This window comes from Balaenoptera ricei, chromosome 16 (assembly GCF_028023285.1).
Source record: "Balaenoptera ricei isolate mBalRic1 chromosome 16, mBalRic1.hap2, whole genome shotgun sequence".
In the NCBI taxonomy this organism is placed as follows: domain Eukaryota; kingdom Metazoa; phylum Chordata; class Mammalia; order Artiodactyla; family Balaenopteridae; genus Balaenoptera; species Balaenoptera ricei.
In genome coordinates this window covers 119977048-119989529 of record NC_082654.1, presented here as the reverse complement: position 1 = coordinate 119989529, position 12482 = coordinate 119977048, and the positions used below count along the sequence as shown (strand labels likewise).

Below are 12482 nucleotides of genomic sequence, written 5' to 3'. Positions count from 1 at the left end.
GGTCAGTCTCCTTAAAGGCAACCATTTTTCCATCTTTCTCACATAACTGCTTTTCTCTCCTTGCTGGGGCTCTGACTCCCCTTCTGGGCTGCACCTTGCCCCACGTGGATACTCCTTACCTTGCTCAGGCTCATACAGCCCACCCAGGGCTGCCCTCCTCAGCCCATGTGAACACCGTCCTCAGCCTGCCTGTGCTCTGACACCCCATACCCGGCTGTCCCTCTGCTTGCATTTCCATCTCCCCGTGCTCTGACACACTGTTCTGGGTCACCAACTGTGTGAATGGTCCCCTCGCTACTCTCAAACTGACTCCTGTGGCTGGACCACCCCCCACACTCTTCTTAATTTCCCTGGACTCTGACACCTCACTTGGGCAGCACTGCACACAGATACCCTCCTTACTGTACCTGGGCCCCTCCTCCCCACGCCAGGCTGGCCACTGAGCAGAGACCCCTTTTGGGTTCTATATTCCCCATGTGATCCGTCCTCCTCAGCCCCTTCAGGCTCTGATTCCTCATGCCAGGCAGCTCTCCCACTCACCCTCCTTATCCTGACTGCCCCCAGCACCCAGCTCTGGCACACTACTGCTTCCCGCCCGCCCCCTGCCCAACTCCTGGCACAGATACCCATTGTGGTGGACTCCACATAATGGCTTACACCTGAGTTGTTCAGTAAGGGAAGGGACAAGGGGAAAGGTCGAAAGAGTTATTATTAAATTCTTATCATAAAGTTGTGCCCTGAAGTGTTTTATTCAGAGCATCACTTTGCTAATTATTATAATGAAAATCAGAGCAAAAAGTAGAATTTGACAAACAAAAATCACTTTATTAGGATGTTTTTTAAATTACATGAGTTTACTTATGTGCCCTGAACTACCTCCATTGATGAATTACTTTAAGATCAAACAAGAGATCAAGAGACTAAAAGTTCCATGTCTACTCCAGGTGATAGCATGCTGTAAACTGTCAGTTTAATATCCTACTGTCCTGACTGCTTTCTTTTATTTGATTTTGTCATTGAATACAGTAATTTGAGCAGGATGAACCTTTACATATGTTCTTATATAAAGCAAAAAAAATTGTAAAAATAATCAAAATGTATAATGACCTTAAATAAACATATATTTATAACTTGATTTTTTTCTCATTTAAATAGAAGAGTCTTCGTTTTGGCTTCCCTTATATGGTAACATGTGCTGCCGATTAGTCGCCCAACCAGCTTGTATGGCTGAGGATGCGTTTGCAGGATTTCTTAATCAGCAGGTTAGAGAACTTTAAATATCCTGCAACAATTATAGCTCTAATTTTGATCTTAATATCCTGGCAGTTGTTTGGCATTCTGATATTGTGAAGTATTTTTTTTTTAATAAAGTCTTCTCTTAAATGACAGTTTTCTCCTTGTTAGACATCAAATGTGGGGGGAGGGTGCAGCTGGGAGTGAGAAGGTAGGGAAGGGGAGGGGTCTGATGCAGTTTTGATGGCTAAGGGGCTACCTCTTCCAGGTTCCTCTGCTTCATTAATAGCAGTAACAGGATAATCAGTACCAGAGGACTCCTTGTGGAAACTGATGAGGGCTGCTCAACACCTTTCACATGAAGGCCTTTCTGGCAGACAGCTTTTGGCACAGTTTAGGCCTCTGGGCTTCCAAAGCTGCCTCTGTGCCACCTACTCCTAATTTATTTATAACCATAGTTATTTATATTCAGTAAATAATTAATTATGGGCTTCAATGAATCAATAGCTTTTTAAAAAAGATTCCATTAAGAGGAAAGAAAATTTGCATTCTTACAGGGAAGTCAACATTTTCCAGTGTTCTGAGAACAGTAAGGGAATATTTTGAATATTCAATTATTTTGAATATTCAGTTATTTTTATACTTTTCCTGAGTCATTACGTGAATTGCTGTGGAATTCCAATCACTAATTTTTAATAGACTAGCTTCTCTAAAACTGCATTGATTTATGATTTTATGTATATAAAAGTTATGTGATAATTATTACCTCTATTTTGCTTAATGCTTTTGAGAATTCCAAACCTTTCTTCTCTGATACGAACTTACTTTTTTACTTTGGGCTATTGACTTATTGTATAGTAAATTAATGGGTAACTCGTATCACATTAAAACATTTCAAAAAACTAACTTTGCTAATTCAAGTATTTTGTTGAATTTAGAGTTAAGATGATAAATAATGATTTAAAGTTGAGAGTTTCTTGATTTTTCTTTTTCAGCAAATGGTAGAAGGTCTGATTAGTTGGAGAAGGTTGTATTGTGTTTTAAGAGGGTGTAAACTCTATTGTTTTTACACTCCAGAAGAAATCGAAGGTAAAGTGGAACCAGCTTTGGTAGTGTCCATTAACAAGGTAAATAAAATGCTATTTTGAAAATAAAGGTATAACATTTTATGAAGTTTGTTCTTTTCTATTACAATTCACACTGTTGTCCTCTTATTTACAAAAAGGGAAGGACTGCTAAAACTAGGTTAGTTCGTAAAGATATTCTTATTTTTCTTTCTGTTTATAGAGCTTATCTGGTAAAGGAAATACTATATATTTCCTACGAAAACATAGTAATTGGAAATCTATACTAGCAAATAGATTTTAAAGCAGAGAATGTAACTCCACATTAACAGGGTATTTAAATTTTTTAGGAATTTATTTAATTAAGAGACTATAAAAACATAAATTGTTAGCTCATGTTACAATGATGCTCTTTCTAGTTAATACTTAAATGAACCCATAAAAAGAAATTCCTGAGTATACTTTCTGATTTCTTATGTGGTTAATGGGCAGTTGTTCAACCTTCTGCCAGAACAAGAAAGCCTCACATTCTGTTTAGAATACCACATACACATAAATATACTGGTTTGATACAAAGGAGATTATAAAATTTTAGTTAGAAAGTTTTCACCCAAAAATCTGTAGGAGAAGTTTTCAGTCTAAGGCAGGCTTATTTTCTTTATCTCACAATCTTAAATTTGTTTTCATCTATCATCCAAGTCTAGTGTTTATTAGAGGGTTTTTCCCCCTCTTTTTATAGCATTCCTACTCTAGAGTTAAAATGGCATTTCTAGAGTTGAATGTCATGTTTTCTGCCTATGGACTGCAATTAATCGTTTTAGTTTTTTTACTTTGCTTGCCTTCAGAGTGGTTGAAGTGAAGTATATGATAAAATATGAGCCATCACATCTGTTAACTGTAAGATACATGTTCTACTTGCCTTTAAGTTATCTTTTGAGGAAAAATGTAAAGTTATATGTCCTGAAAAAACATGTAGATACTGGTCTGCTAATGTATAAGGATTTAGTTAATTTCTATGATCTTTGCAATAGTAACATTTGATCTGTTTCTATCCTGCTTTTAGAAATGATACTACTTTTTACTCAAAGGAAATTCTTCAGTGAGACCTTTTACTATGTAATTAAGTCCACTTAATTTATCTGTTTTGTGTATAAGAAAGATTAATGTTGCTCTTAAATAATATACCTCAATATTATAACATAGTGAATTTATTTTCATTTAGAAAATTAGGTTAATGAAAGTATAATTTTATTATTGGAAAATTGATACAATTTTTTCATTGTTTTGTTTTGTTTATGCAGTGTTCACTCCCCCCCATAGTCTTTTGAAAATTTCAAATGTACAGAAAAATTGAAAGAATAGAAAAGTAAAACCTGATACCCATCACCTGATTCTTCAGCTATTAACATTTTGCCACATTTACTTTCTCTCTAGTTAGTTAAAAAAAATTTTTTTCCGAACCACTTGAAAGTAAGCAGCACACAGCATAATATTTCTTTCCTAGAATATGTCAGCGTGTTTCTCCTGAAAACAAGGACATTTCTTTCATAACCATAATATTATTATCACACTCAATAAATTTATTGTTGATAAAATAATATTATCTAAGATACAGAGCAAATTGTCCCAGTTATTCCCAAAATATTCTTTCTGATTTTTATTTTTTGTTTTATCCAAGACCCCATCAAGGGTCACAGATTGCATCTGATCACTATGTCTTTTGTTTCCCTTTTACCTAAATTGTGCCCTTCTCTTGCCTTTTTTTTTTTTTTGGTTTTTATTACACTGACATTTTTGAAAAGTCCAGGCAAGTCCCCAAATCTGTTTTTGACTAATTGTTTCGCTAGATTCATGTTAAATATTTTTGGCTGGAGTTCTACATAGATGATTTTGTCTAACCTTATTTTCACTAGGTAGTAAAAATGGAATCCTACCAATTTTTTTCTTGCATGATGTACAATGGAATATGGATAGCTATAAACCAAATTAAAACGTAATCTAAGCAAATGATATTTTAAAAGTTTGATTTGAAAGCAGTCTTCAAAGTATTCATTTTACCTATCTCAGCCCTTTAAGGGAGGCAGAGCGTGTAGGTCAGCCCTGATTTACAGGTATCTTATTTCTGTTTTACAAGTGACAAAACATACTCAGAGATCAGATAGAAATTGTTTAGCTAGTAAGTAAAATTATATGGCTTACTCTTTCCTAATGGGTAGAAAAAAATAGATAAAAATTCATGGATTGTTTTTCTGTTTCTTCATAGACATACTGCAAGACTAGATTTGGAAGGCAAAATTAGACTTTTCCCTATCTCCATATCCACTTTGAATCAGTTTTGAAAGTAAAAAGTAGCTCTGAAATGAAGTTCTGAGTCCAAAGGCAAGTTACCTGTAGGCAAGGACTTAGGCATGTACTGAATCTTTACCATTTAAATTTAAGAGGACAGTTATAATAGAACTCCTCTGTTATTGTAGTCAGTGCATCTGTATTTTCTTATTTGATGACAAGAGTCTAATTCCAGAAAAGTAGTTAACAGGATCTACATGGCCTGACTAAATTGACCTTTTTCAATTGACTCATTTTTCCTTGTGGTAATAAAAGCCGATGGCCTGGCAACCGATGGGATTCTGTAGTTAATCAACTCCATTATTAAGATGACTGAAATCAGCGTACCTAGAAATCCCAGTGGTGGCTCCACTATTGAGCTATACAAATTCACAGGAAAATGGTTTGTCTAGTAATGTGTATAGACTCGACCTTAGACTTGGGGGGACAGCGTGGGCTGTATTTGACCCTGAGGACTGATGACATAAATATCTCTTCCATCGAATATGACTTTTGTCTAAACTACCAAAAAGAATTTTAATATTAAACCATGAGGTAAGGTTAAGGTTGGGAAGAATAATATAATTTAGTTGCTTATCTCAAAGATTAAACTGATGACAAAGTGTTACATTCTGTAGCTTTGCAATATTTCTGTCTTAATTTTCTCCAGTGCCAATTCCAGCACTGATTCCTGCCCTTTCTCTTTAGAAACTTTTCCCTTTGCATTTCCTACTTCTTTTTTTGTTTTTAATTTTTATTGGAGTATAGTTGATTCACAATGTTGTGTTTCTGCTGTACAGCAAAGTGAGTCAGTTATACATATACATATATCCACTCTTTTTAGATTCTTTTCCCATATAGGTCATTACAGAGTATTGAGTAGAGTCACCTGTGCTAGCCCATTTTTTGATTGGGTTGTTTGTTTTTTTGTTATTGAGCTGCATGAGCTATTTGTATATTTTGGAGATTAATACTTTGTCAGTCACGTTGTTTGCAAATATTTTCTCCCATTCTGTAGGTTGTCTTTTTGTTTATGGTTTCCTTTGCTGTACAAAAGCTTTTAAGTTTCATTAGGTCCCATTTGTTTATTTTTATTTTTATTTTCATTACTCTAGGAGGTTGTTCAAAAAAGATCTTGCTTTGATTTATGTCAGAGAGTGTTCTGTCTATGTTTTCCTCTAAGAGTTTTATAGTATCTAGCCTTACATTTAGGTCTTTAATCCGTTTTGAGTTTATTTTTGTATATGGTTTAGGGAGTGTTCTAATTTTATTCTTTTACATGTAGCTGTCCAGTTTTCCCAGCACCACTTATTGAAGGGACTGTCCTTTCACCATTGTATATCCTTGCCTGCTTTGTCATAGATTAGTTGACCATAAGTGTGTGGGTTTATCTCTGGACTTTCTATCCTGTTCCATTGCTGTATATTTCTGGTTTGGGGGGCAGTACCGTGCTGTTTTGATGACTGTAGCTTTGTAGTATAGTCTGAAGTCAGGGAACCTGATTCCTCCAGCTCCATTTTTATTTCTCAAGATTTCTTTGGCTAGTCAGGGCCTTTTGTGTTTCCATACAAATTGTACAATTTTTTTGTTCTAATTCTGTGAAAAATGCCATTGGTAATTTGATAGGGATTACACTGAATCTGTAGATTGCTTTGGGTAGTATAGTCATTTTGATAATGTTGATTCTTCCAATCCAAGAACATGGTATATCGTCCATCTGTTTGTGTCATCTTTGATTTCTTTCATCAGTATCTTATAGTTTTCTGAGTACAGGTCTTTTGCCTCCTTAGGTAGGTTTATTCCTAGGTATTTTATTCTTTTTGATGCAATGGTCATTGGGATTGTTTCCTTATTTCTCTTTCTGATCTTTCGTTGTTAGTGTATAAGAATGCAAGAGATTTCTGTGTATTAATTTTATATCCTGCAACTTTACCACATTCATTGATGAACTCTGGTAGTTTTCTGGTAGCATCTTTAGGATTTTCTATGTAGAGTATCATGTCATCTGCAAACTGTGACAGTTTTAACTCTTCTTTTCCAATTTGGATTCCTTCTATTTCTTTTTCTTCTCTTATTGCCGTGGCTAGAACTTCCAAAACTGTGTTGGATAAAAGTGGCGAGTGTGGACATCCTTATCTTGTTTGTGATCTTAGAGGAAATGCTTTCAGTTTTTCACTGTTGAGGGTGATGTTTGCTGTGGGTTTGTCGTATATGGCCCTCATTATGCTGAGGTAGGTTCCCTCTATGCCCACTTTCTGGAGAGTTTTTTTTAATCATAAATGGGTGTTGAATTTTGTCAAAAGCTTTTTCCACATCTATTGAGATGATCATATGGTATTCTTCAATTTGTTAATGTGGTGTATCACATTGATTGATTTGTGTATATTGAAGAATCCTTGCATCCCTCAGATAAATCCCACTTGATCATAGTGTATGATCCTTTTAATGTGTTGTTGGAGCATTTCCTACTTTTATCTCAGGTTTCCTTTGAGCCCTTCCATTCACCTGAAAACTTCACTCTTAATAGTAAATGCCACTGGTCTCGTTATTTAACTATGTCAAACACCATCTCAGTCAAGAAATCTATTTGTTACTTCTAAAAACATGACTGTTATCTAATTATATCTTCTATTAAAGTAATTTTTACTTATTTTTCTCAGCTTATAAGATTATTCAAATTTATAGAAAAGTTGAAAAAAATACTACAGTGAACACTTGTATACCACCCAGATTCAACTGTTAACATTTTGTCATATTTGCTTTATCTATTTTTCTTTTTTGGGAGGGGTTTAAGCACTTTATATTTTATTTAATTTTTTAATCAGCTGTTACGGTGGTATGGTTTACATAAAATAAAATTCACCAGTTTTAAGGGTACAGTTTGATAACTTTGACAAATAATATACAGTTGTGTAATCATTACTATAATCATTATTGGATTATAGTTTTTTTAATCTTTTTTATGAGAACATTAAGTCTACTCTCTTAGCAAATGTCACTTATTCAATAGTGTTATCAACTGTAGTCACCATGTTTTATGTTAGATCTTTGGACCTTATTTATCTTATAGCTGAAAGTTTTGTTTTGTTTAGCTGAAAGTTTATAAAGTCTCTTATCTATATTTTTTGCTGAGCCATTTGAACGTAAGTCTCCAACATTGATAATTCATCCCTGAATACTTCAACATCTACCTTTTAAAAATAGGAGCCTCTCAGATTATATAAATTTATATGTGTATATAAAATTATGTATATGTGTGTCTATATATATATAATTACAATACCATTATCACAGCTAAGCAAATTAACAGTAATTCTCTTATATCATCTAATATCCAGTCCATAGTCAAGTTTCCCCATTGTCTCCAAAATGTCCTTTTAGCTCTTGTTTTCAATCTAGGACTATTCAAAGCTTGTGCATCCTTTGTACTTCTTCTAAACATGTAAGTTAGGTCTAGGGGCTTGATTAAATTAATTTTAAACATTATTATGAGAATATTTCATGGATAATAACAAATACTTTATGAAGAATTCTGTTCAGAGGCATATGATGTCAAGTGTCTTACTATTGGCAATGCCAGGTTTAATGACTTGGTTAACGTGGTTACCACTAGCTCTCTCCACTATAAAGGTAAATTTTTGTCTTTACAATTAGCAAGTAGTCAATGAGATGATGCTTAGACACAGTGTGACTATCTTTATTGTCCAACAATCTTTCACATAATGGTTTTAGTGAACTGATTGCCCTTACCTGAATCGGTCATTACATTGGAGATTGCACATGTTTTTCTACTACTGTCCTTCCTTCTGTATGTGTTAGCCGGCATTCTTTTGTAAAGGACTTTTTCTTATCAACTAGGAATGAATTACAGTCTTTCCTGAAAAGGCTGGGTAAATGTTTAATGTTAATGACCAAATTTCAGAGTAAGGAGTTGTGTTATTACATGTTGACATTGTATTGTTATTGGCAATATGTATTGGAGTGGAGTTACCCCCTGCAGAAGTAGCACATGAGTGTCGTTTCTCTTGTCCCACACCACCTCCAATATTATGATAAACTCATAGATTTTAATCTATTCAGTCTATTCAGTGTTTTAAATTACTTGGTTTTTAAATATAAGGTAGATGTTTTAATTATTTTGCTTACTTTGTAAATTTCTAAGGGACATGTACTATTAGAGTATTCTTAAATAAAGGGGATCATTGATAAATGCCAACTTGGTTGGATAGTGTTTTTGTTTCCGTTTTTAGTGTATTTCCAGTGCTGGGTCTCTAAGATCTTTTTATGCTTAATAATGTTAAATATTAGATACAAAGTTTCTTTCTTTTGGTTGTCTTTCTCCTCTCATGATTTAGAAAATAATAATTTTGCTTAATGCTGCTTTAAAAATTATGTGAAAACATGAATTTTACAGTTGCTAAGGTATATAAATAGTAGTTCTGCTATTTTGATCACAGGATCTGTTCTCTGACTATAATTCTTGTCCTTCTAAATGGCATTTCCTGTAAGGCTAAGTCAGTTCATTAATTTTCAGAGGGAGCCATCTGTGGAAATAGTCACATTAAGGAAAGAAAAGCCTAAAAGCTATCCCCCTCCTCTTTTCAATCCAAATTTGAAAGGATGATTTACTTCAAAGTGATTGCTTCAACTTCAAAAAACTTCCCTATGAATGTTGTTGAGCTAGACATTCTCAATAAGGGGTACTTAACTGGAGCCACTGAATCTCCTATACATTGTAGAAAGCATTTTATTAGCCAAAGTTTTATCCATTGTCAGTGGGGTGGGGAGTGGAATGGAAAAGAAATGTGGGTCTTTGAGATCAATAGTCTTTTCTTGATCTAAATAATATGCATCACTTCATTTTAATGAATAATAAAATCTGTACCAAACAAGTCAATAACACTAGTTGGTGTGATAGTCAGTCCTTTGTTAAATTGTCTTGAAATTGTTTTTAACCATTACATTTATCATGGACCCTAGCAAGTAAAATTACCATGAAGCACATGAGATTTTCTTCATATTATGTTAGTCCTCTTAATGCATGTATCACCTATTCAGGTTGTCCCTTATTAAATACAGCAAAAAGAATATTTTAAGCAGTCTTTTCCTTTAAGAGTTTACATCTGATTTCATTGACATAAATTGAAAATAATTATATCGCTAATACTAATCAGACCTAATGCTTGGTTTAATTTATGGTTATGCTTTATATATTTCAAACATTCCTTGATATATATTGTAGAAGGTATGCTTTCTTTGTCATTAGAATACATATAAGGTCTAAAGCTTGTTTTTAGCCATCAATAATTTTGTCTTCATCCCTGATTAACAAGACTTTAGACCAGACACCTTTCAAAGAACTCATTTATCTTTACAACATGTTTGTGAGGAAGGTGTGAGTGAAATATTATCCCTGCATTATAGATAAGAAAGCAGGCTCTTAGTTTTTTGTACTTGTATTTTATATTTTAATTGTTTTTTTGAAAAATTTCAAGATAATCTGTAGAAAGAATAGTATAAATGAACCCATCTGTACCATCACACATTTCCTCCACCGTCGGATTATTTTGAAGCAGATCCTAGCAATCATATCATTTTACTTGTAAATATTACAACTGCCATACTTAAGAAAATTTATAGCCGTACATAAAGTCAATATATCATCAAAAATCCAGACAGTGTTCAAATGTCTCAGTCTTGTAATTTTTTAAACAACTTTTTGAATCAGGATCCAAATAAGGACCATACATTGCAGTTGATTGATTAGTTCTCTTAAATCTCTTAATCTGTTGGCTTTTATTCTACCCGCCTCTTTCTCTCGCTCTCTCTCTCCCCTACACATACACACACACAATTACACACAATTTGTTTGTTGAAGGAATTTGGTCATTTATCCTACAGAGTTTTTCAGTCTAGAATTTGCTGATTGCATCTTCAAGTTATCTTTTTTCTTCTATTTTTGAATCAGATTTAAGTTTGTTTGTTGGTTGGTTAGTAAGAATATGTCTTTGTACTTTTATCAGGAGGCGTATAATAACGTCTGGGTCTTCCACTCATGTTAACATCCACTGATGAACATTGCTTAGATTCTTTATTTCATTAGGGACTGCAAACTGGTGCTATTTTAACATTCTTTCTTCATTTATTAGCTGGGACACCTCTACTTCATCAGCTATTAGGTTGAAGGACAGTTTTTACAAGAAAGCCAGGATAAAGGCTTGATTTTTTGCATTTATATTCTAGTTACCAAAACTATGAGGTGGTTCCCTAGCATCCTTCAGAGGTGACCAATTAGTTAATTTTTAAATATCATTATGAATTTGTGGATTTAAAGACTTTTCATGCATCAGTCCATTACCATTGTAATTCTTATTGATGTTCAGATTGTCCCATCCTTGGCTACTGGAAGCCTCTTCAAGTTTACTTTTGAGTCCTTTTGGTACAACCCTAGTAATCTTTGATTTCTGGTAGGACAAGATGTTCCAGGCTCATCCTATATATTTCCTGGCCCAGGCTGGGGATAAGCCATTTCTCTAAAGAGCTCTGATTCCTTTTAGTAGGAAAGAGTATTTAGAAACTATAATCTGGGTATGTAGTAGACATTTTTAAAGTCATAGAGTCAAAAGTAAAGTAGGAAACAATTTATAAATCTAGTTCTGATCTGGTAATTTTCCATTACCACAGAAATGGAGAGGTTGAAGTACAGTTTTAATTCAAAAATAATGAAAAACCTAGAAGAAACTTTCCTTTGACTTCAGAGTTAATTATATTTTGTTACAAAATTGACTTCTCAGATTGTATTTTTCTTGACTTCACTTGGCCTTCTCGGGGTAACCATCGTCTCATGCAGTGGAAAGTTGTAGTTCAATATGTGCCGATTGACAAAAGTAGAGCCAGCCAAGGATGAAAATTTCATAGTGAATAATCTCAAATCTATCTACATATCAATAGGAGTTGATTTTAAAGCCTCCCAAATCAACTAAAAAGGTTTGGAATTAACAAAAGCAAAACAAGAAGCTGACCTTGGAGAGAACGCTTATCTCAGAACACGTTTCCTCATCTATAATTTAAAGAGTGGACTGTGGATTATCTCTAGGATCTGAGTCTATCAGTGTAAAACTTTTTATCATTATCTGAGTTATTCTTTTGTTATTCATTTATTCATCAAATATTTTGCAGTCACTTAGTGGGTACCAGGCAGTATTTTAGTTGGTGTAAATAATGGGGGCAAGAATACCAAGTTGCTTGCTTTCATACCCTGCTGAGAGGAGATACTTATCTCATCTATACATTGTGTGAGCCCATAATGATAACAGTCCTAAAATTCATCTTGTGTTTTCTAATCCATTCCTTGTTTGGGAAGTGAAGTCCTGAGCACTATTATTGATACTTTGCCCACAGTGAAAAAAAAATTGCACGAACTTTCTGACATTATCAGAAATTTTGTTTACTCACTTTTTCTTTGACATGCAGTTTTTTTGGTTGAAAAAATTTCCCATTAGTTAAATTATTTTGGATGATAAAATATAGAAGTTAATTCAGATGATCTGTGTTTCATTTGCACCTTTTAAAAACCTCTCGTGTTGTAAAAATTTAGCGGTATTTATGGTTACCAGAGTTAACGGAGTGTACAGTATTTATATACTATTGTATTATTTTCTATTAGAAGGATATAAATGACCCAGTTTGTCAGATTTTCTACATAGCTATTTTTGTTTGAAATGGTATCCTGGTATTATTAATAATTGTACCTATTCATCTGTAAAAATTTCAACTTATTTAAAAGTTGAATCCATTTTAATTCTATATACAAAAGGTAGTCAGAAATTTGTATTAAAATGGATTTGGGTGGAGGGAATC

The 12482-nt window shown here is 33.8% G+C and overlaps 1 protein-coding gene across 1 annotated transcript in view; it reads left to right on the top strand.

Annotated features, from left to right (window-relative positions):
* Positions 1 to 12482, top strand: part of RTKN2 (rhotekin 2) — a 78348-nt gene that overhangs the window by 57261 nt on the left and 8605 nt on the right. The window contains exons 8-9 of the mRNA XM_059899913.1: positions 1156 to 1262; positions 2229 to 2360. Coding sequence (XP_059755896.1) covers positions 1156 to 1262; positions 2229 to 2360 — 239 coding nt within the window. The remainder of the gene's footprint in view (positions 1 to 1155; positions 1263 to 2228; positions 2361 to 12482) is intronic.